Source organism: Geosmithia morbida (genome assembly GCF_012550715.1).
Source record: "Geosmithia morbida isolate 1262 chromosome Unknown scaffold_1, whole genome shotgun sequence".
Taxonomy (NCBI): domain Eukaryota; kingdom Fungi; phylum Ascomycota; class Sordariomycetes; order Hypocreales; family Bionectriaceae; genus Geosmithia; species Geosmithia morbida.
In genome coordinates, this window is record NW_023336188.1 from 1,855,374 (window position 1) to 1,877,667 (window position 22,294).

Genomic DNA, 22,294 nt, shown 5'->3' on the forward strand with positions numbered 1-22,294 from the left:
GAAGGAGGAAATGGCCAGTCTGGGCGCTCAGGCCAAGTTCGAGAGGGCCAGATGGCGTCTGAGCTTCCTCTCTCCCATGTGGGCTCTCCAGCTGGGCCTTGCCCTCGCCATGGTTGGCATCTTCAGCTGGCAGTTGGGCACCTGTGTCTATCAGTACGCCACCGACGGCGACAAGACCGGTTTTCCAACCTTTGAAGTTGTGTAAGTCTTCATCTCCCCCCCCCCATCATCTCATCTCCTTGACCTGCTTTTCCTCTTCTTCTCCTTCTCCTTCTTCTCTTTATTGTATAAAAGGTCCTTGCTAACAGTGTTCCAGCTGCGAGTCCGTCGGCATCGTCCTGTCTTTCGTGGCCGCCGTGTGCGCCATCTTCACCGTTGCGAGATACTTCGCCGAGGCTCTGACGCCGTGGGCCGTCATCGTCGCGCACATCATCCAGCTATCGTGCGGCGGTGCCGTCCTGGCCGTCCAGGCCGTCGCCCACGTGAATGGCGTCAGACGTCGCTGCTTTGTCCTGGTACTGGTATTTGGCAGCATCTTGGTGTAGGTACCCTGCCCCCCGTGCAGTCTGTGTCCTCGCTCACCTGCAGTGTGGATGGTGCTGATGAGAGTGCAGATGCTCTTCCGGAGCCCTGGCCGTGTACGCCATCGTCGCCCGCCGACGTATATCGTCCTACACCCACTCCTACACCCTCGACATCAAGGGTTACAACTTCGACAGCTCCAACGGCTCCGTGCCGCGCGGCCTCCTCGACAGGAGCCGTTTCTCCTCGGCCTCCTCCCGCACAAGCTACCTGTCCTCTACGCGCCAGAGCTCCGGGGGCGCCTACCAAGGCGTGGCCGCCACCGATCCTACACCTTCCCCGGCGGACCCCAGGGCCGCCTACAGCCACGAGCGCAGCACCGAATTCGACAAGTTTGTCGCTGCGCGCCGCCAGTTGCCCGCCGTGGAACCGGGTGTCTGGCACGGCCGGGGTCGCAGCAGCAGCGGCGGCACCAGCAGCCTCGTCTCCCCCCTGTCGGCCGACGACGCCGACGCCGTCGTGCACCTTGGCACCGTGCCGGTCACGTCGACCACGAACCGTCCCGGCGAGGCCAAGGCCACCAGCGACCGGGGTCTCGTCTCGGTGCCCGAGGAGGAGAGAAGCAGCATCTACAGCGGCGATGACGGCACCGGGTCTGTAAAGACCCAGGGCACCACGCAGACCGTCATGCTTGAGCGGGCTAGGGCTATGCACTCCCTGCTCGGGAGCGGGTACAGCAAGGTTAGCAGCGACGATGATGAGCACCACGCCGCAACGTCTAGGGTACCGGAGCGCATCGTCGTCTCGCCGCCGCATGAGGCCCCGGTCCTGCCGGAGCTGGAGTGGATGCGGGGGAGGTGATGGAGAGCCGAGCTTTCTCTTTCCCTTCTTCTCTCCTCTCTCGCCCTTTTCCATTTTTGTACTTTCTTCTCTTCTCTCCTCTCTTCTTGTAACATGGAGTTCTGGACACGTCAATGATACCAATGGTGAGATCATATTCTTAGTTTGCATAGCGTATCCGGCTCTTCATCCCATCTTCTCGTCGCCGGGTAAATATGCCTCGGAGATGGGGGACATCTATACATGCACTTGGCATAAAGTCGTCATATCAAACAAGTTCAAGTCTCGGAAAACGGGACACGGCAACGTTGGCAAAAAAAAAAAAAAATACACGTATGCATTATTCATTTCATCGAAGACAGAGGATGGCTAACGGACCGTTGAGCACGCCAGCACCATCTAGTGTGTGCGGTGAAGGTCAGCGGGCTTGACAATGACCCAGTTCTTGTCGGCGGTGACGGGAAGACCCTCGTCCCTCTGGGCCTGGGAGAAGTCCTTGATCATGGTGTCAATCTCGCTCCTGGTTTCGTTGCTGCGCTGGACAAAGAGGTGGATGCCGCCGCGGTCGACGTTGACGCCGTGGAAGATCATGGGACCGTCGCTGTCGGGGGTGTCGCCGGCGGCGAGTACGGGCCTCTTCCACTCGTCGATGTAGGCGAGGATGGCGGACCACTTGCCCGTCTTCCAGGTGGCGGGGGCCCAGAGGAACGGGATGATGGAGGAGTCGAGGTTGCGCTGGCGCGCGGCGGCGGTATATTCGCCCTGGTCGATCTGCTGGCGCGCGGTCGTGAGGTGGCCCTGCCTGTCCTTGAGGAGGGCCGAGACGCCGATGACGTTCTCGGGCGGCACGTTGTAGCCGTACCTGGGGTCCGAGGCCACCATGCGGACGAGCTCCTCGGCCGCGGCGCTGATGACGTACACCTTGATACCGTTGGCCATGAGCCGGTTGTACAGCTCAACCTGGCCCTCGAACACGCTGGGCGGCTTGATCTCCATCGTCGCCAGCGACCCGTCCGAGCCAAAGTACGTCGTCGGCACCGTCGTGTTGAGCGCCATGAGCTCGTCCACGTAGCCCTTGAGCTCGCGCAGCGGAATCCCGCTGAAGGCCTCCACTATCCACGGGTAGCAGATGTCGTCGGCCATGCCGCACAGCCGGTCGTAGTAGCTGTACAGCGACTCATTGTGCGTCGCCGTGTCCTCGAACGGGATCAGCTTCAGGAACGGGTCGATGGTGTCGCGCGTGAGGACCCCCTTGTTCTCCAGGTAAGGGAGGAGCGCCTCCTCCAGGTCATTCTGGTAGCTCGTGTTGTCCATGTCGAAGACGGCATAGCTGCCATTGTTGGCATTGGCCGCAATCATCTTGTCGAGCGCCTTGGCCGCCTCACGAGGCCAGTGCTTGAGCTCGGGGCCCTTGAGCTTGTCCTGCGCCGTCGGGGCCGCGGCGCTCAGGCCGGCCGCCAGGAAGAGGGCATTGGCGATGGAAAATCTCATCTTGGGAGGCGCGTGAAGAAGGGACGGGGGAAGAAGACCGAGAAGAGCGAATAGATTGGCTTGGAAGGGATGGGGGGGAACAGACACAAGTTTCAACAAACAAGGAACCAGGGTGACGGGCCCCTATATATCACCTGCACGAGCACTACCGTACGATTGATTAATTACGCGAACCCTACATCATAGCAAACACCTTCCAGTTCTTCTTTCTTGGGGTTCGGCGATGCCGGCAATTGCTTCCGTGCAGATAACGAGGGAAAGATTTCCTATCCTAGTTAATCAACAGCAATGGGGTATCGGCGACGTCAATGCTGTTGCATACGGACTAGCTTCAACTTGATCCCTGTACTCCTCCATACGAGAACCTGTTGGTGGCCCGGATACTTTGGGATTTCGGCGTGTCCCGGCCATGGTTCCGGGCTCTGCAACGCGCGTCATACGTACGAGAGCGAGCCACTGCGGCTGTCGGTTGGCATCAGTATTGGTCAACAAACGCTCGCGATACACGTTAGTATGTATGTATCAATGTCTGGTCGAGGACGATAATGTCGGTCCTCAAATACATGCACGTCGAGATAGGAAAACGGGGCTGGCAATCCCCGAAATCACCATGTGGGCCCTCCCGCGCTCCGGGTGCGTCGATTTCAAATGCCGCGTTTCTAACAGCTTCTGATTGTAATCGTGTTTTTATTCCATTCTTTTCATCTTCTTTGACGGAAGTCCCTGCTCCCAATGCCAAGGATGTCGGTTTTTTTTTTATAAAAAAAAAAAAAAACACATGTTGCAACTCCGGCTCGTAGTCCCCGTTTTGCAGAGCGGGCAAGCAATCCTCACGATATTACATGTCGAAGACACCGATACGGTAGTTGGTGGACTCTCATAATGCTCTGTCCAGACATTGGCCAAGGAACTCTCCTCCAGAAACAGCTCACATATGCCTTACATCTACAGCTTAGTTTCTGTTATGTCGATCTCGCCGCAATGGGAGCAGGCGTGCGAGATTGCTACTGTGACCTCTGGCCCAAGTCCATCATGACCGATGTTATGGTCTGAGCGGAGAGGGACTCGACGGGGACGTTGAAGGCACGTAATCGAACCATGGAAATCGCTGATGAACCCACCCTGAGGCCGACAAGGTAGAGAGGCCAGCCAGCCAGCATGCATCGCACTGTCATACGTCGCCGGTCACCTGTCGCAACTAGCCGTCGACTAGTATGGACATGGCCATGTAGAATGTGAAGGGTTGCCACGCTCTTCCTAACCAGCAGTGCAGCCTGCATGCAAGCATGTAGTATATGTAATATGGATACACAGACAGTCATGTGATCTACGGTCGTGCACGGTCTTACAGTCACATTGAAGTTCCATTGCATCTCCTCGATCCCGCGCGTTCAATATCAACAGGATAGATCCAAGCGGGAGATGTTTCAGCCAGTCATCATCGCATTTGACCTTTTCGGCACCATTCTGTCGACGGCATCCATAGCTCGCTCGTTGGCGGACCTGTATGGCCCAGAGACTGCGCAGAAGGTAGCCGATATCGCTCGAACGCTCCAGCTAGAGTATACGTGGCGGGCCAACAGCATGGGTATTTTCTTCGATATTCTTCCCCTTCTCCCTGAATCTCGACGCTCTACTCTATCTGCAAACACCAATGCTCCCAGATCACACACGGCTGACAGCGAGTACGGGGCAACAGGTGTATACGAGCCTCTGGATGACCTGACTCGCCATTCGTTCCGCGAGGCCGTCGTGGCAGCAGGATGCTCGTCGGCTTTGTCATCCTCACAGGAAGACGTCATCATGCGGGCATACGACCGACTGGATCTGTTCCCAGACGTACGCAGCGGACTGGAACGGCTAGTCAAGGATGGCGTCGACGCATGGGCCTTTTCGAACGGCACGCGTTCCATGATGCAGGCCACGTTATCATCTGCAGCCGCGTCGGCGTCTCCCGATGGAGATCTGGTAGGCCGCGTGTTCCCCACCAGGAAAATGGTCAGCGTGGACGATGTCGGCGTCTTCAAACCTCATCCGTCCGCATATCAATACATGAGGGAGGTGGTCGAGGGCGTCGACAGCCATGGCAAGGCACTCTGGCTCGTCAGCTCCAATCCGTTTGACGTAGTGGGAGCGACGGCAGCTGGTTACTGGACGGCGTGGATCGATCGCAACGGGAAAGGATGGGTCGACGGGCTAGGCAGTGCGATGAACATGGGACCGACAGTCGTGGTGGGTGGCATGGACGAAGCCGTCAAGGCCATTCTCGAGTACACGGGTTATTGATGAATTCAGTACTCTTCCTCCTCCTCCTTCCCAAGTTTCCCGAGTTCATCTATACATCTATACTACGTCAGTCCATTCTAATCTCATCACCACCTCATATGACAGGCAAATCTCGAATCACGGAGACAAGAGGGGGGGAGGGTTTGGGGATGGGGGGGGAGAGAAAAGATGGGCTCATCAGGTACATTCATATTCTAAAACATAAAGTGGTAGGCACGCTTCCAGAGCGGCCAGCTTCGCTTATGATCCTCTTCGGAATCGGGTTTGGCACGCAGCCTCGAGTACCGCCTGCCGGTGTCGATGTCCATGTCCTCTATCTTGACGACGGAGGTGCGGAACCAGAGTTTGTGGCCGGCCCAGAAGATGAGCACGATGGGAAGGGCCATGATGTCGAGGAAGAAGTTCTGGGCGATCTCCCCCGGGGAGAAGGCGTCCTGGCCGACCTGGCTACTGCCGCCCTTGACATCGCCTTGGCGGGTGCTGCCGTCGGCGGCCGTGGGGATGGGCGACACGCCGAGCCAGATCTGCGATGCCAGCACCAGGACGTAGCCCACCAGGGCGATCCAGGAGCCGGCCAGGCCGACCTGCGACCGGAAGGGGATCTCGTGATCGGCGTGGCCGGCGGCCTTCCAGGCGGCGCGGAAGCGGATGTGGCACAGGCAGATGCTGATCCAGGTGAAGAGGCTGGACAGGCCGCTGATGGCCAGCAGCCAGTCGAAGATGACGCCGTGGTTCTCCACGTCGGCCAGGTACGCCAGCAGCCCGACCGACAGCGTTGCGATGATGGACAGGAGCGGCCTGCCCTCGCGGTCCACGTAGGCCAGCAGGCGCGGCGCCTGCGACTGCTCGGCAAGGGCGGCCAGGGTGCGCGACGACCCGAACACGGACGAGTTGCCGACGCTGATGACGGCAATCAGGATGACGGCGTTCATGACGCCCGGCAGGACCGCCACGCCGGCACTCTCGATGGCGATGACAAAGGGGCTCGCACGCGCGTCGACGGAGCTCGTGCCGCCCAGGAGCCGCGGCTCGTCGTAGGGAACCAGCAGGCCGACCAGCAGCAGGGTGACGATGTAGAATATGGTGATGCGCCAGAAGACCTTCTTGATAGCGCTGGGCAGCGACTTGCGCGGGTTGGCCGTCTCGGCCGCCGCCAGGCCTATCAGTTCCGTACCGGCGAACGAGAAGGCGGCCGTCACCAGCACGCTGCAGAAGCCCCTGAAGCCGTTGTTGAAGACCCCCGGGTCCCGCCAGTACTTGGCTCCGATGTATCCGCTTGTCGGGGTGCCTCCGATGTTGATGACGATGCCCAGAAGACTTTTTTTGTTTTTTTGTTTTGTTTTTTGTTTTGTTCGGGTCAGCCGGTCCTGATGTTGACAGCACAGCCAGCGCAGAGACGACATGCTGTTTCGACCGTACTCACATGAATCCGACGACAGCCGTCACCTTGATGATCGAGAAGAGGAATTCGGCCTCACCGTAGCCCTTGACACCAAACATGTTGATGACGACGATGCCGCATAGGAAGATGGTGACGAAGATGGCATTATCCAGTCCGTGGTTCCAGTAGTCGGTCGTCAGAGATGCGGCGATGATCTCGAGGGGCAGGGTAACGAGCCATTGCAGTGCGTAGCTGTTTTGTGCGCGTGTGTCGCTCCCGGTCAGCATGATGCACGGGACGGCGCGGTAACTTTGGGGGGTTCCGATCAAACCTACTTCCAACCCATAGCAAAGCCCCACGAAGGGTCGAGGAACCGCGTCGTGAGTGCAGAAAAGGAGCCTGCGACGGGAAATGACACGACCAGCTCGCCGAGGGCCTGGACGGTGCAGAACTGGACGGCGCCGATGGCGGAGTAGGCCAGCAGCAAGGAGATGGGACCGCCACGGTTGAGGGCGAGCCCGGAAGCGACGAAGAGACCGGTACCTATGGGGGAGAGGGGAAGATGTCAGATGAAATGGTGGACTGGGGGGGGGGAGTAAAAGATGGCCATACCGATGGATCCGCCGATGGCAATCATCTGCAGATGGCGACCCTTGAGCTCCCGCGCAAGCGCGGTATGCGAGGTCCTCGCATTGGCGGCGCGCAGATCGTAGAATCGCGACTCGGCCTCGACATTCCCGCCCAGGGTGACGGAATTGAGGGAGGCGGCGGGCGAGGCTTGGCGGAAGCTGTCGATCCAATGCTTGACGCTGGATTTCTTGACGTCGTCGTTGAAGTCGTCGGGCTGGCCGGTCGACACCATGTAGCTGGACGGCATCCAGAATTCTGGCGGTCGGGACTTGCTGTTCCTCCTACTGCCGCCTCTCGTGTGGTTGTCATGGTTCTGCTGATGCTCTCGGTCGTCTCCGGTGCTGGCGTCGGCGGCGGCGGCCATGTTGGCCATCTCGATCACCTCGAAGTCGCGGGTGTATGTGATGCCATTATGTGGCGTGTCTCTGCTAGCAGCAGAATTCGAACGGCTCGCCATGTTTCTTTCCTTCATCTTCTTCTTCTTCTTTTTACTCTCGGGCCTTCCTTCGATCCCTATCGTCGGTCCTCGGGGGGAAATCAAAAGGAGAGGAATGGAACAGGGTCAGCCTCCCCCCCCCTTCCCCCAAATAGTAAGAAATGGATAAAAAGGATAATAATAAAAAAAGATATAAAAAAAATTGTTAAAACAGTATTCGCGAAGGGAAATGGGAGAGAGGGTGGGGGGGGGGACAGGAAAAAAAAATTTGAGAAATATTAATACTAGTGTCGCAGAGCCTGGAACCAAAGTCCACAATATCGGCATGTGGCTATGTAACCGGACTAGGAACAGCTTGGAGGGTTTGACGATGTATTATCATGCGGGTATATGTCATGACGATTGATCAAGTCCTAGTCTATCACGCCATTGGTTTCATTGAGAGGGAGAGAAAAAGAGCGGGAGACAGACCTCGTTTCTCTCGGACCCTGACTCCCTCTACCTCGTCACTACCATGTGTATACGATATACAAGATGTATAGATTACATGTACTCCGTAGACTGCTCGTAACTATCACATGTACTAGGGAGAGAGGAGTGCATGCATTGTGTTCCATATGATATTGCTACCAGTGATAATATTATAACAGATGATAGGATAGATAGATATACGAGGTTGCGAGGATGGTAAGGATAGTGGTAAAAGAAAAGCCACTGGTTCATACCGAGTAATCTGTACAGTTCCCCCATTACAAGAACAGAATAAATACGATCCCTGTTTTGCATTTCCACGCGCGCCCGTCGATAGGGCCCAGGGTCATCAACCCCGGTGCGACGTACGAGTATTACCCGTACATGTAATCTGTAATGTGATGTTCAACTTACGAGGTACGAGATGTCCTGGATTGATAGTACCCGTACAAGTTTAGTGCTCGTACATGTTTAGTACCCGTACATGTGCTCGTAGCAATACGATGACAACTGCCAGTAGTCCTAGCATCAACTGCCGACTACGAAGTCGACGGACTTGTACATGTGGTATATGTATGCGACCGGACCGTGGTAGAACCCTCTTGATTCGGCCAAAAAACATTCCCCCCTGTCCAACGTCCCGTTCTTCTCATGGTGATAGGAAGACCAAGCTCTGCTAATCAGAAAGCCGCATGGCCCCTGTTACCCTCTTCCTCCCCCTGCCCTAGCCTAGGCCCCCTTTCTTTTGCTTCCCCTCCCTCCTCCTCTTTCGTATGCGTGCCGTGACTTTGGATCGAAACTTTTGTCTTTTCTCTTTGGCAGCATCGTAGTCTATCTCGTTCGGTCCCACCGACTGATGTATATACGATGCAGGGGAAAGGAAGAGGAAAGAGATAGAATCGTACGAGTCAGGAAGAAGAAGGAGGCAGGGACGAAGAGATACTGGCCAACCATTGAACGCTGCCAAGTGTGTCGCGGCGTGTACATTCGCCGTTGTCGTCGAGTGTATCTTTGGTGGAGAGAAAGAGGACCAAGAAAAGACTCACCCAAGTTGAAGACAGCCACACACACACACACACACACAGCTCATCTTGTTTTCTTTTCTTCTCGCACAGAATCTTGACCATGTACGGATGCTTGTTCATGGTATCGCTCTGACTTGTATGTACCTTCTTCAATCCTTAAACCTCTCGACTTTCCCTATGGCCATCATCGTCATCTAACCTGTACATGTACACCCAAACCCAAGTCACTTGCAAACCCCCGGGAGCCGTCCAAGAGACTAGCAATCCGAAATAACCGAAACCACAGCCTACATGTATATAGTGCAAGCCCGTAGTCTCGTCTCAGACCGATAGCGTATGTGTTAGTCTGTGTGCAACGTAAGACGTATCCATCGGTATGGGGTTAAGTAGGGAGTCTCTCCCTAAACTTGACGGCTTGTAATGGCATTATTGATAATAATGCCGTCTTGTAATGAATACTCGTTTCGATTTGTTATTCCCCTCTTATTGCCAATTTTTGTCTTGTTTTTCTTTTTCAAAAAAAAAAAAATTCAAAAAAAACCCCCCCAACTTTCGAAAGGAGAGAAAAAGAAATCGCTGCTTTCTGTCCCATCCATCCATCCACAAGTGCCAAAGCCTGGGTATCTGTTGATGTCATCGTATACTCTATTGATGTCATCACATAGTAAAACTAAAAATAAAATAAAACAGAATAGAAAGGAACACGACATTAACAAGTTCATCTCCCATGTCCACTGTACAGATGTGCCAGACCCCGTCCATTCTGCACGGTTCATGACGCACCTCTTCGCAAAGGTGCCTGGACCACTGGGGAAGGTGGTCTGAGGAGGTGGGGGTCGCCGAACTGGTCACCGGCATCGACAGCTGACGCGCGGGATGCTCGCTGATAAGGATGGATCAGCGAAGAGCTGCTCTCTGCCGGGCTGACAGGTCGGTTGCCTCCAGTAGCGGTGGTGGACGCTTTGCTGGGCTCCCGCCGCACTCCGTCGCCGCCGGCGCCGTCGTCGTCGTCGTCCCCTTCGGTCGAATCCATGTCCCGCGCCCACGCCGCAGCCGCAGTCTTGCTCTGGGCCTGGTGGCTGGCCCGGCTGTACCTGCTCTGCAGGGCAGCCTCCCACTCGACCGCGGCTGCGGCCGTGGTCGTGGCCGTGGCCGTGGCCGTGGCCGTGGTGCCCATCGTCCACCGGCGGGACCCGTCGGCTGCCGCGCTGCTGCTCTGGCCGTAATCCCCTCCGGGCCTGTACCGCACCTTCTTGACGCCCGTGTCGCGCAGGAAGGAGCCGACGGCGACGACGTTGGCCACGGCCGTGGTGGCCAGGATGTCGACCGAGGCCCAGGTCGACCGGACCACCTGGTCGCCGTGGCGCTGGACGATGCGCGCCACACGGTACAGGGTGACGCCGACCGTCAGAAAGCCGAAGCTGAAGAGGAGGACGAGGAGCAGCTTGCGCTTCGGCGCGATCCGGCTCCGCACAATCATGGGGATGGGGAAGATGACCAGCACGACGTCCACGGCCGCGCTCGAGATGCCCATGGTGAGAAGCTGGGCCATGCCCTGGCGGCACTGAGGTCCCGGGTCGGGCACGACCTGCCAGTAGTGAGAGGCCGGTCGACACTCGGCGAGATCGCTGACGACGACGGCGAGGAAGGACGCTCCCAGCGCCCATCGGAGACCTGTCGTGATGCGCGTGTACCTCTCCTTCCTGGCTGAACCGCCCAGGCGAGCCAGGAATTCGACCGTAGCAAACTTGAGAACCCACAGTCTGTTGATTTCGAGTGTCAGGTTGGATGTATCGGAGATAGAATTCAGCAAGAAGCCCCCCCCCCCCCCCCCCCCCCCCCCAACCCCCCCCCCCCCCCCCCCCCCCCCCCCCCCCCCTCCCCCAGCCCGCAAGATGTCATGTGTAGACTCACGTTGCTGCATAGAAGATGCGCGATGCAAGGACCAGACGACTCCCGATGACACGACGGCGCACATCCTGTCCCGAGAGGTCGATTCCGTCGAGGTCGACATTGTTGGTCCCGTACACGAAGACCAAGTGTATGCATGCCATGCGCAGGTACAGCGGCAGGAGGGCCACGGCCACGACCCTGTCCTCGATGAAGAGCTTCTCGACACGGACGTAGCGACCCGACAGGCGGAGGAGTATGATGCAGGTAGAGAACAGGGTGATCCACCAGGCCACCAGCAACTGCGGCTTTGCCTCGCTGAATGGCGTGGCCGACGGAGGTGAGGAGTACAGTCGAGCCATCGATGACCGAGCGCTTTCCTCCCGCTCGCTCAGCGGGAGACGTCAGTATGGTTGATGAGCACGACAAGAACTGGAATCTGTGCCTTTCCGTGCATGCGTCAGGTCTGCTGTCATTCCTCCCCGATCTTCTTCTACAGGATATCAGGATAGTAGAAAGGTGAGATGGGGCCTGTGTACATGGAAACACATGTAACAGATGACATGACAGTTCGTCCCCCCCTCCCCCCTCCTCCCCCCTCCTCCCCCCCCCCCCCCCCCCCCCCCCCCCCCCCCTTCGCAATGCCATCGTACCAGGGGACTGATTACAAGAGTACATGTAATCTGTACGTCCTTTCGTTCTAGTCCTTGGGGAAAGGGAAAAAACAGTACGATCAATCATAGAGCAAGGGTCGTAATATGTCGTAGGGACGGTGTGGACCAGAACGGGCGATCTGTATCCACTTGTCCATGCAAGCCAATCTCTTCGTTATCATTGAAGAAGGATAGTATTAATACTCTGTACCGCTGCCGTTACTACTACTGCTACGACTACTACTCGTACTGATGCTAATCATACCAGAAAGAAAAAAAGAAAAAGAAAAAACACCGACGAGTGATATGATGCGTGGCGCATAACCGGGCCTATCCTAGCGCTCGTCACTCGCGATGCGTGATGTATCTCGGGAGAGGATAGTCAGTCGGAAGGGGGTGGGGGGAGGAGACGACATCGAATCAGAGGCCGTCCAACAACTTACGAGCGAGTGTCGAGGATTCGCCATTCACCCAGACGAATGCGACCATGTGCGATACCTCCTTACGAGTGAGTGCTCGTACACGTATCGAGAGCTGATGATACGCCAGCGCGACGGGCACCTTTGTCCGCGATTGGACGATAACATTCTTCGGTGGCGGCGCTCTGAGTGTAAGAGGCATGGATTAGCGAGCGAGTAGGAAGACTTGGACGTCTTGCTGATCGACGTCCTTGGTCCGTATCAACGGCCACCCGCCCACCCTTGTCCCGGCTGCGGGCTGCGTCCTGAATGCTGATTGCTCCAGATGTCTAATATGAACCGTGCGAGACCGCCGCCACTCGCAGCTGGGACTTGCTAGCAAGGGCATAGGGGAGGGACTCATTTCATTCGGCGGCAGGGTCATCTCGGTGGCGAAGGCTTCGTCTGCATGTAATTGCCCACCGACATCGACCGCTGATTTATGAGGATGGACATTGAAGCTGATCCCCGACATGGGTCGGTATCCCTGTACTCCGTATCAATGTGCCCAGGTTGGAGAAGTGGGATGACAGTAAATATGGATCACCGTTTGCTGCAAACGTCCTACCCGTACATCATTCGAGCGCGAGTAACAGTAGCAACAAGAGGTGACCTAGCCAAGCAGGGTAGAGGAAGCGTCGTCTAGTACAGACAGGTTACAAGTTCGAGTATCTTGTCCAGTTCCAGCTGCAAGACTGTAGTATAAAATTGTATAGTACACCGTACGAGTAATAGTCCATCGGCCGTTCTCCAAATCCGGTTATTGCATACAAGTCTTCTATACAATTTCCACAACGAGGCTTCCCTCCAAACCCCAACCCCCAACCCAACCCCCCTCTCTTCTGACATTACGAGAACTGGTAGATGTCTCTACTGAGTCGGGAGGCTCTGGAGCATACAATAGTCAGTCCTAAACTGTTCATCTCTCTACACCAGAAACAAGATTATAGAATAAAATAAAAAGGCTTCCCAGCTTTGCCGTATCACGCACGAGCCAGGCCACGAGGTGACGAGGGATCGGGACAATGCGCGGCATCTATGAGAAGACCGATTCAGCATTCAGTCCGGGGGGGAGGGGGGGAGGGGGGGGGGACCATGCACTTGTATGCTGTATCAGGTATCATAGGGGTCGTTCCCCCAGTGATCCTGCATGCAAGTATATTACCAATGTACGAGCACTTTGCATCTGCAGCTCGAACGGTAGATGTAGATAATACGCCCTCGAGCCCAGATGAGGACGAAGCCCCGTTGGCCGTCGAGACATGCCATGGGAAGCCTCTCTCTCGCTGCTCCTGCATCCACAACGGTCGTCCCCGCCGTGTGCGTGTACAGAGCTCGAGTATTACAACTCTGGAGTACGGGTGCGGAGTGCTCAGGGACATCCGGAAAGTCGGAGGCAGATTGGATGGGTCTCTGGAGGAGGAAGAGTACAGGCCAAGACAGACTGTCGAGGGGTGGAGGATGAGAGATCTGTAGGGTAGTTGGCAGTCTCTGACTGACGGGCAGCTGTCAGGCTGTGAAGATGATGTCTGGGATAGTATCGATCGAGCTCGTAATGTGCTCTCGCTGCGTTTCTCGTTCGCCGGGACGGGACTTGTCTGATCGTTCGGGTTGTCGACCTGGTCACAGTCCGTTGCCGCCAATGGGCATAGGACAGCTGTTCCTTGCAGTGTGATTCGATGGTAATGGGGGGTTGGTTATTTAGACGAGAAGAGATAGAACAAGATATATAGAATACGTGCATCAAGAAGAAAAGAAATCGAGTGAGTCTATATGAAAATATGGATACTGACAAGATTTCAATGTCGCGGGGAAATCAATCACGCAAGTACATGGTGGATAGACGAAACGCATTCGTCGTGTGTCACGGTCCCCAGAAAAAAGAAGAAGAAAAAAGAGAGCAGCAGCCACCAAAGGGAACCTTCATTGTCAACACACCAACAGCCGTCACCTTCGACACCCAACAACAAACACAATGGGGTCAGAAGACGAGTATCGCAGCCGAGACCATCGACGTCATCGCCACGATCGAGAGGACGACGGCAGAGACCGACGCCAAGACTCGGAGCGGCGGCGCGACGACGAAGACAGCCGCCGACGACGACGACGCCATCGATCCCGAGACGGCCACGGCCACGGCCACGGCCACGGCCACGGCCACGGTCACGGCCACCGACGACAGCGCTCGCGCACTCCAGACTCATCCTTCCGTCGGCGCAGCCGCAGCCGAGAGGAAGAAAGAAGCAGACGTCACCGCCACCGTCGACGGGAGCGACGCTCCTCACGCTCCCCTTCCTCCTCCTCCTCCTCTGCCTCCCCCGACAACGACGACGACAAGAACGACAGCAACGAGGGCAAGGACAGATCGAAGAGTCTCCAACGCAGACGCGACCGACGACGTGACGACGGCGACGTGAGCAGCAGCAAAGACGGCGCTCCCTCAGGATCGGCTTCGGCCATCAGACGATCCGGACCCCTCCCCACACAACAAGACTCGTGGGCAGTCACGCAGGGCGGCGAGCCCGAGAAGCCCAAGGAGAAGGTCAACTACGGCACGACGGGTGTGCTAGCCGCGGCGTCCAACTCGGTGGCCCTGCCGGACGGCACGGTCACGACGCTCAGGTACCACGAGCCGGGGGAGGCGCGCAAGCCGCCGCCGCGCGACCGGTGGAAGCTCTTCGTCTTCAGGGACGGAGACATCGTCGACACGCTGGACCTGGGCGCCCGGACCTGCTGGCTCGTCGGGCGCGACCGAGCCGTCGTCGACCTCCTCGCCGAGCACCCCAGCATCAGCAAGCAGCACGCCGCCATACAGTTCCGGTACACCGAGAGGCGGAACGAGTTCGGCGACAAGATCGGCCGCGTCAGACCGTACCTCATCGACCTCGAGAGCGCGAACGGGTCGAGGCTCAACGGGGACAGGATCCCGGACTCGAGATACCTCGAGCTGAGGAACAAGGACATGGTGCAGTTTGGTCACAGCTCCAGAGAGTACGTCGTCATGCTGGCCCCCAGGGAATAAGTGATCGTCATCGAGTGAAGAGGGGGGTGGAAAGGGAAGGAAAGGAGCTCTTTTTTTTTAATTTTATCTTTATTTTTTGGTGTATGTGTAGAAATCCGTCTCTACCTCCCTTCCCTCTTCCTTCCCTTCTCTCTTTTTCCCCTTCTATCTTCCTCCCTGTCCGACCCGTGAGGTGCTAAAACACATGATCAAGGGGGCCAGCATCTCTGGGAACAAGACTTGAATTCTCTCTTCTTCTCCCCCCGCCCCCGGGGTCCACGATCACCATCACGGGACACGATGCTCCTCTTAGGGGGGAGGGATCATCTAAATTCATCTATCCTACATATAAGCACATGCACCTATTCTGAACCGGCTGCTTCCTGGCTGACGGTATATGTCAAAAGGGTCATCGAGCACCTCAACTTTGCTTGGTCAAGCGTGCGAACCAGACTCGGGCTCTGGATCTGGAAGAGTATCTAGAACCTATCAAACGAACCCCGTCTGCCACCCCAGGGAACCTTGTTCTTTTTTTGCGTGGGGACTGTACCTGTTCTAGAGACCTGATAGTTTTCTTCATACTATATAGCACAGCGAATTCACCCAAGTACATGATAGGCCATGCCTTCAGATGAGGTGCTTTTCGTAGCCTAGATACAACAGGTATATGTTACATGCAGAGCAGAGTTTTTAGCTCTCCGCTACATTGCATATCTGATGCAACCTACTCGCTCCTCCTTTCCCCGTCCGGGAAGAAAGAAAGAAAATCTAGTCAAGTTCCCCCCCCAAAAAACTTGTGCATATGCCTGATGGTGTCCGAGTTACATGTAATCTGTAGATATCATCATGACTCTGACGTCTACCCGTACCTACTACACCTGCGAGTCATTTCCATACATCATCACCTTGCATGTATACCACCACATGGTAATTGACCGTTCATCCGCGCTTACCGTAATGTCTCCTGTACAAACTTCACGTAAGGATGGTACAGTGAGTAGCCGGTGCGGGTACATTTGCCCGGGAGACTTGAGCTGGGGGGGGACTGAGGGGGGAAGGGGAGGAAAGGATATCATGTCATACCGAACAAAGTACGTTGTGACTTTTGATCGCAAAGATCATCTTCAACCGTTTATTATGTAATCTGTAGTATGGATAACAATACCTCGGCATAGAATTATGGAGTATCATTTGTCGGCGATTCGACTGAGAAGATGTGTGGCGGTTTTTTTTTTTTTTTTGGTGAGGTTTTGAAGATTTGAACAGATTGAAAAAAGAGCAAACATTTTAGAGAATACGCCACGTACATGCCATGGCAAATCTCCGAGGCGGTTGGATGACTAGGTGGTAAATAATGACGGTCAGCGATGGCATTGGAGAGGCGCGGATGGTGTTGATCTTGTTCTCTCACACGAGGGAGAAAGGATCAGAGGTGTTATTCGTGATATATTTGACAAACCCCTCTCATGTCAGGAACATTGCTGTCATTCACTTATATCAATTGAAAGTAGTTCTTGTTTTTTTGGAATATATCAGATTCATCATAAATCGTTCTAGACAAAAAGACATTGGAGATTTTGAACCAAATTCTCTATGTGTGACGTGTGACGGCCATAACAAAGAAGCCATGTCATTTCCTGTCTGGTCATCCCTGGACTGGAATCATGTCCCAAGTCATGCTAAATTGCGTTGCTCAAAAGAAAAGAAAGAAACTCCTGTAGAGAAAAAAAAGGGGGGGAAAGGTTTATCGAGAAAGATCTCATAAAAAAAAGTGTGTGAGAAGTGAATCAAGACTGTAGTCATGATTTAGTCGGCAGACTTGTGCATGGAGCCAGTGACGTAGTTCTCCCTGCCCAGGGCGTTGATGATGTTGATGTCGGCCGGGTCCAGAGTGAAGTCGAACGACTCGAGGTTGCTCTGGATGCGCGACGGGGTGAGGGACTTGGGGAGGACAATGTTGCCGCGAGCAGCGTTCCAGTTGAGGAGGATCTGGGCAGGGGTGCGGTTGTACTTCTTGGCGAGCTCGCCGATGATGGGGTCCTCGAGCTTGTTGCCGCGGGCCAGGGGGCTGTACGACTCGATGAGGATGCCGTTCTTGGCACAGAGGTCTACGAGGGCCTCACGCTGGCAGAAGGGGTGGACCTCGACCTGGTTGACGGTCGGCACGATCGAGGCGTTGTCGAGCAGGTGCTGGAGCTGGGAGGCGCCAAAGTTGGAGACGCCGATGGAGCGGACCTTGCCGAGACGCTTGGCCGTCTCGAGCGCGCGCCAGGTCTCGATGCGCTTCTTCTCGCACTCGCCGGGGGAGTGCACCAGGTACAGGTCGAGGTAGTCGAGGCCAAACTTGTCGAGCGAGTCGACCAGAGCGTTCATGGTGGCCTCGTAGCCGTGGTCGGCATCCCAGACCTTGGAGCAGACAAACACCTCGGATCGGGGGGTGCCGGTGCGCTCCAGCCAGCGGCGGATGGCGCGTCCGCAAGCCTCCTCGTTGGCGTAGCGGGCCGCCGAGTCGATGTGGCGGTAGCCGGCGTCGAGGGCGGCCGTGACGGCGTCCTCAGTCTCCTGACCGTTGGGGGCCTTGTACACTCCCAGGGCGACCTGGGGGATCTCGGTGTTGTCGTTGAGCCTGATGGTCTTGGAGCCGGAGCGGAGGCGGGAAGGCTGCTCCTGCGTCACCTCGACGGGCTTCTTGGTGAAGATCTGACGCTCAGGAGAGGTCTCGGGGGTGATAGCGGAGGGAGCCATTGTGGATGGTGTGTGTGTGTGTGTTGGAGAGGGGGGAAAAAGAGAAGGAAGTTGATGTTTCTGTATAGATGGGAAGAGTTGTGTATGGGTTTTGTGTATGTGCTTGTGTAAGTGGTTGTTGTTGTTGTCGTTGTTGGATGTGTTGATGATGAGAATGATTTCCTGACAACTTGGAGGGGATGAACGGCATCCTTATATATCCGTTTGACGCTCCATGAGATGACTCTGTCCTCGACCCGACACCACGTCGATTCCCCCCAATTTGATGCCATCTGCGTATCCGTACCGTACTCATACACTTGTTGATAATAATAATAATAATAATAATAGCTGCTGTCCCGTGTTAGCCGCCGTAAAGTTGAAGGCATACAAAGGTACGTACCTCGGAGTGACAAGGTTCCCAACGCCCGCCGGCATTACGTCGAGGTCGAGTATACTCAACGCCGGTTTGGGCCCCGGTATCTCAGGGGGGGGGGGGGCCGTCGTCATCGCCTATTTTCTTTGCGTTTTCTTGTATGTTCCTTCTCAGGTACACGCCAGCATCATCATGCTGTAGCACAAATTCTCGTAGGTCGTACCCCGGTGATGAGACCCACCCTCCTTTTCGATGGTGCTGTCCCTCCCCTCAACCGGATGGCCGCTACTAGGCTCTAGTACCAGCATGTTGATATCCACGCCGGTCCTCTTGGAACTAGTCTATAACAAAGCCGTCCGAGGGGTTTATCGGACGTTGTCAATTTCCGTGTCAGCCATGATATCGAAGTGATCGGGAGGGTGGCCACTGGGTTCCAGTCTTCCTTCTCCGTCTTCATCTGCCGAGTCCCGCAGAGGACGGCTGGTGGTGGTACTCGTAGGAATATGGATGGTTCACAAACCCTCGTACGAGCATTCACACGGATACGTGCTGCACCCATCCCACACCCCCAGTGTCTTGCAGCCGGGAATGGATTCCCTCTCCCTCCCTCTCTCTCGTAGTATTCCGGGGTTTTGATGGAGCATTGCTGGGGGCCGCCGATGGCTTGGCCGAAACCCCATCTCTTGGCTTCGTTTCTTGGCAGTGGAGTCTCTTTTTTTTTTTTTTCTTTTCTTTTCTTTCCCCAGTACTACTACGCCGCCGTGTACAGAGTACCTGTACTCTGCGGATGAAGAGCAGAGAGGCGCGCTTGGCGCAGCGGGTACATATACATGTCGCGGATGGTTCTGCTGATTCGCCTCGGTCAGCATCTCAAACTCGGTCGAGACGCCCTGGTACCTGAGACGGGTGTGTGGTGCGGTAGGTACATGTCTGTCCCTAGATGCGGCCCTAGGAAACCTTGGAGGGTGTACGGTTGTATGTGTACAGAGCAGCGATACCGGTATACTCGTGATACCAGTAGACTGTAACCTGCAGCAGCAGCAGAAGCGCACTCGGTACGCTCGTACGACTCGGTACGGATACGCCCACCATCAATCAGCCTCGAGCACAGCAGAGAGCCGCAAGGCGTCTGGTACACCGACGTCATGGTGGGGCTCAAACGTCAGACTGCTTCCTTGGCTCGGATACCAGACAGCGAGACAGCGGGAGTGAGAGTCGAGGAACGGCCGCAAGGAGCTTCCTCCAAGATGACTTGGCAAAGAGGATATTCGCCTTCACCATCCAATCGAGGCGTCTAGATGGCAAGAGATTAGCACAGAGATCCCCGCCCCCCCCCCTTGCCATCCTCCCCCCTCCTCCACTGCGCTGCACGCTATGGATGCAACTCACGCCGCCATGGCGCTCCAAGCAAACCACCAAAGCAAGTATACCAGGTACGCTCGCTTACACGAGTACTTGGCATGTAGCTGTACCACGTATGATTTGCTACGAGTGATTAGTATGCAGCGTGTACTCGTACATCTCTGCGAGTGCTCTCGCTCGTACGGCTTGCTGGATAATGCTGTCGAGTCTTGCATCCCTCCTGACTGATTGCCGAGTGGCGTCGAGGCCTGCGGCAGAGATGGAGGGTCGGCCGGCATGATGGCTGACAGCTGGGAATCAACATCTTGCCAAATTTCTCCTCGGATAGCGAGGTAAGATGAGAAAAATAAAGGGCTATCCGTGTGCGTAGCATCAATCATGTGCGTCGCGAGATCACGTAACCCATCAGATCGAATGGATGAGGGGAGCCGCTGACTCTCTCTGGTTTTTTTCTTCTTTTTTCTTTTCATCTCTTGATGTCAAGTTGCGTAGGGAATAACAGCATCGAGATCGAGAATGGATGGCATAATCGACGATGTGTCGTCCGTACCTTTTTTAGAAACCAAAACCACGTGGGACCAGTTTTTTTTTCTTTTTTCTTTTTTTCCCTCTCGCCTTCTTTTGCATGCTGCTTGTGGAGGAAAATCCCACGATGCGAATTGAAGGAAGTTTACGGGTGAAGGCCGGGGGAAATGGAGGCCGCCATTCAAGTACCAAGGTCCAGCGCAAGGGTAAGGCGTTCGTTCCCCACTTCTTTGTCATCATCTCCACCACTCAGGGGCAGGAATCGGTCCAGAAACAGGAAAGTACTCCCCTCTCCACTATCGATAATACAGAAGGGAAGGAGCGGGACGAATGGGCTCGACTCCGTTGCATTGTGTGTACTGTGTTGCCGACTGTGTCTTCATATGCTGTACCACGTGGTATATACGGTAGATATACAGTGTCGAATCACTCCATCACACACATGCTTCCCCATCCTGACTGGTTCAGCATCCGAGTCCGTCTGGCTGAAGACGGCCTCAGGTACCCACATACTTGTCCATCATCCATAGGCCTCATACATTCTTCCTGTACCATATACCTGTCGCTTGGCTCGGCAATGGGGACTTAAAACATCAACTGGACTTTTTCCCTGGAAAACCACCCTCGGTATGACATCGAGAGAGCCGCCGTCGATCCTTTGCTGATTCCCTCCAATTGAACAAAAGTGACACCCTCACCCTGTCTTGCGCGTATGCAGTGGTCCAACCGCCCCCCCCCCCCCCCTCTCTCTCTCTTCAACCATCCAAACCACCCTCCTTTTTCCTTCTTCTGATACTCGAACCATACATATACTCTAGAGCATGAGCCGTATCGCCTGCTTGCCTGACCTCCTATTCCCTTCCTTCACCTCTACCCCCCCTCCCCCCACCACACCTAATACTACATGTATAGTCTGCCGTGCCCAGCCAGCCTAAAAAGAACTTCCCGCTCTTGCAGTATTATGCAGTCCTACGCATGTGAAGTTGTTCAGAAAGGGAGTAGTCGGTTTCCCTCCCCAAACTGACGTCAGATTTCCTGCTATTCACATTCTTCATCCTTACAGAATGTCTTTTTTTTTTTGCACTCATACAATGATACCTCCTACGAGCGAACTCCTGTGAGCGCTCGTGCGAGCTGCTCTCCTGCTGCTTCGTATCATTACCCACAATACAAACAATATGCGTTACGCCCAATCCGGTAACCGATAGTCCCCGCCTCGTCCAAGGATGCATGAAACTCGCAAGGAAGAAACGAGAACTCTTGCGGTATCGATGGAAGAGGTATGTGTACAGGAGGGGGACGGTCCGATGAGTACTGCAAGCCCTGCTCCTGGTCAAGAGTAGACTGGTAAGTACATATATGTATGCGATGTGGTGTACGACTCGAACGCATGTCACTTAGTCACTCTCTCGAGAAGCCCGAGAAACTTTGTAATAACAAGGTGGGGAACCCCTTGCGAATGTGTTCTTCTTACCTCTTTCAAGCCGTAAGGACTAGTCGTAATACTAGTCTGGTCATATGTACGAGTATGCTCTTCTGCCAAGCTATTGGGGAGCGTTGGCTGCATGAGGGTTGGCGTCGAAGCAAGGCTTCCCATCTCCCCTTTCAAAAAGGTCGGCAGAGCGGGATTACAGCAGTGGCTCAGAGCAGCCTCTCATTCTCGATTATTTTCCGATACGTGTTCCTGGAGTGAAGAGGAGATGAGCAAGGCGGCAGCACCATGGAGGCCGTGGTTGTATAGACGCTGATACTCGTATGGGACCAGACACCTGCACACCGGCCTACATATCCCCCTCTCTTACTAGCCATCGCCGGTCTTTTCTAGCGCGGGAGCACGTTCGTTTCGTCTCCCAAACCGACTTTCAACTCCATAAACGTCTCCAGTCTTTTTCCGTCCTTCGTACAGACCCGTTATTATCCCCCATATTGCGCTTCCACTCGTGCCAGTTGATAGTCATCAGGAAAAAGTACAGGTATTTCCCGATGTCGTATCACTAGGCTCCTGCCTCCCAAGTAGAACATGATATATATTTCCCGCACCTCGGCGCTTTCAACAAAACAAAACAAACAAAAAGAGTCCATATATTTTATTGCTTCGTCTTCCTTGAAATTGGGTATGCGGCTACCCGTACCACCTAGACTACCATCGACTCTTGGCTGAAGCATCTGGCCTCCCTCCCTCCCTTAGTATGAAACTGGCCAAGCACAATGACGCAGAAAAAG

At 55.2% G+C, this 22,294-nt stretch overlaps 7 protein-coding genes across 7 annotated transcripts; 3 read left to right on the plus strand and 4 right to left on the minus strand.

Moving 5' to 3' along the window:
• Positions 1 to 10: 10 nt before the first annotated feature.
• On the plus strand, positions 11 to 1,383 carry GMORB2_1320 (uncharacterized protein; the record flags this gene model as incomplete). The annotated part of the gene is made up of 3 exons (XM_035463302.1): positions 11 to 201; positions 317 to 541; positions 615 to 1,383. The coding sequence occupies 3 exons, from the start codon at positions 11 to 13 to the stop codon at positions 1,381 to 1,383; spliced, it is 1,185 nt and encodes a 394-aa protein (XP_035324726.1).
• A 378-nt stretch (positions 1,384 to 1,761) lies between these two features.
• Positions 1,762 to 2,853, minus strand: GMORB2_1321 (phosphorylcholine phosphatase; the record flags this gene model as incomplete). Its single annotated transcript, XM_035463303.1, has 1 exon — positions 1,762 to 2,853. The coding sequence occupies one exon, from the start codon at positions 2,851 to 2,853 to the stop codon at positions 1,762 to 1,764; it is 1,092 nt and encodes a 363-aa protein (XP_035324727.1).
• A 1,422-nt stretch (positions 2,854 to 4,275) lies between these two features.
• On the plus strand, positions 4,276 to 5,139 carry GMORB2_1322 (2-haloacid dehalogenase; the record flags this gene model as incomplete). Its single annotated transcript, XM_035463304.1, has 2 exons — positions 4,276 to 4,441; positions 4,553 to 5,139. 2 exons carry the CDS (start codon positions 4,276 to 4,278, stop codon positions 5,137 to 5,139), a joined length of 753 nt encoding a protein of 250 aa, XP_035324728.1.
• A 194-nt stretch (positions 5,140 to 5,333) lies between these two features.
• On the minus strand, positions 5,334 to 7,607 carry GMORB2_1323 (uncharacterized protein; the record flags this gene model as incomplete). The annotated part of the gene is made up of 4 exons (XM_035463305.1): positions 5,334 to 6,456; positions 6,563 to 6,772; positions 6,856 to 7,063; positions 7,133 to 7,607. 4 exons carry the CDS (start codon positions 7,605 to 7,607, stop codon positions 5,334 to 5,336), a joined length of 2,016 nt encoding a protein of 671 aa, XP_035324729.1.
• A 2,259-nt stretch (positions 7,608 to 9,866) lies between these two features.
• Positions 9,867 to 11,334, minus strand: GMORB2_1324 (uncharacterized protein; the record flags this gene model as incomplete). Its single annotated transcript, XM_035463306.1, has 2 exons — positions 9,867 to 10,845; positions 10,997 to 11,334. Coding segments are annotated over 2 exons (1,317 nt in total), but the record flags the coding sequence as incomplete, so codon positions are not given.
• A 2,724-nt stretch (positions 11,335 to 14,058) lies between these two features.
• GMORB2_1325 (smad nuclear-interacting protein 1) lies at positions 14,059 to 15,105 on the plus strand (the record flags this gene model as incomplete). The annotated part of the gene is made up of 1 exon (XM_035463307.1): positions 14,059 to 15,105. The coding sequence occupies one exon, from the start codon at positions 14,059 to 14,061 to the stop codon at positions 15,103 to 15,105; it is 1,047 nt and encodes a 348-aa protein (XP_035324731.1).
• A 1,785-nt stretch (positions 15,106 to 16,890) lies between these two features.
• GMORB2_1326 (putative oxidoreductase (related to aryl-alcohol dehydrogenase)) lies at positions 16,891 to 17,829 on the minus strand (the record flags this gene model as incomplete). Its single annotated transcript, XM_035463308.1, has 1 exon — positions 16,891 to 17,829. The coding sequence occupies one exon, from the start codon at positions 17,827 to 17,829 to the stop codon at positions 16,891 to 16,893; it is 939 nt and encodes a 312-aa protein (XP_035324732.1).
• Positions 17,830 to 22,294: the final 4,465 nt, after the last annotated feature.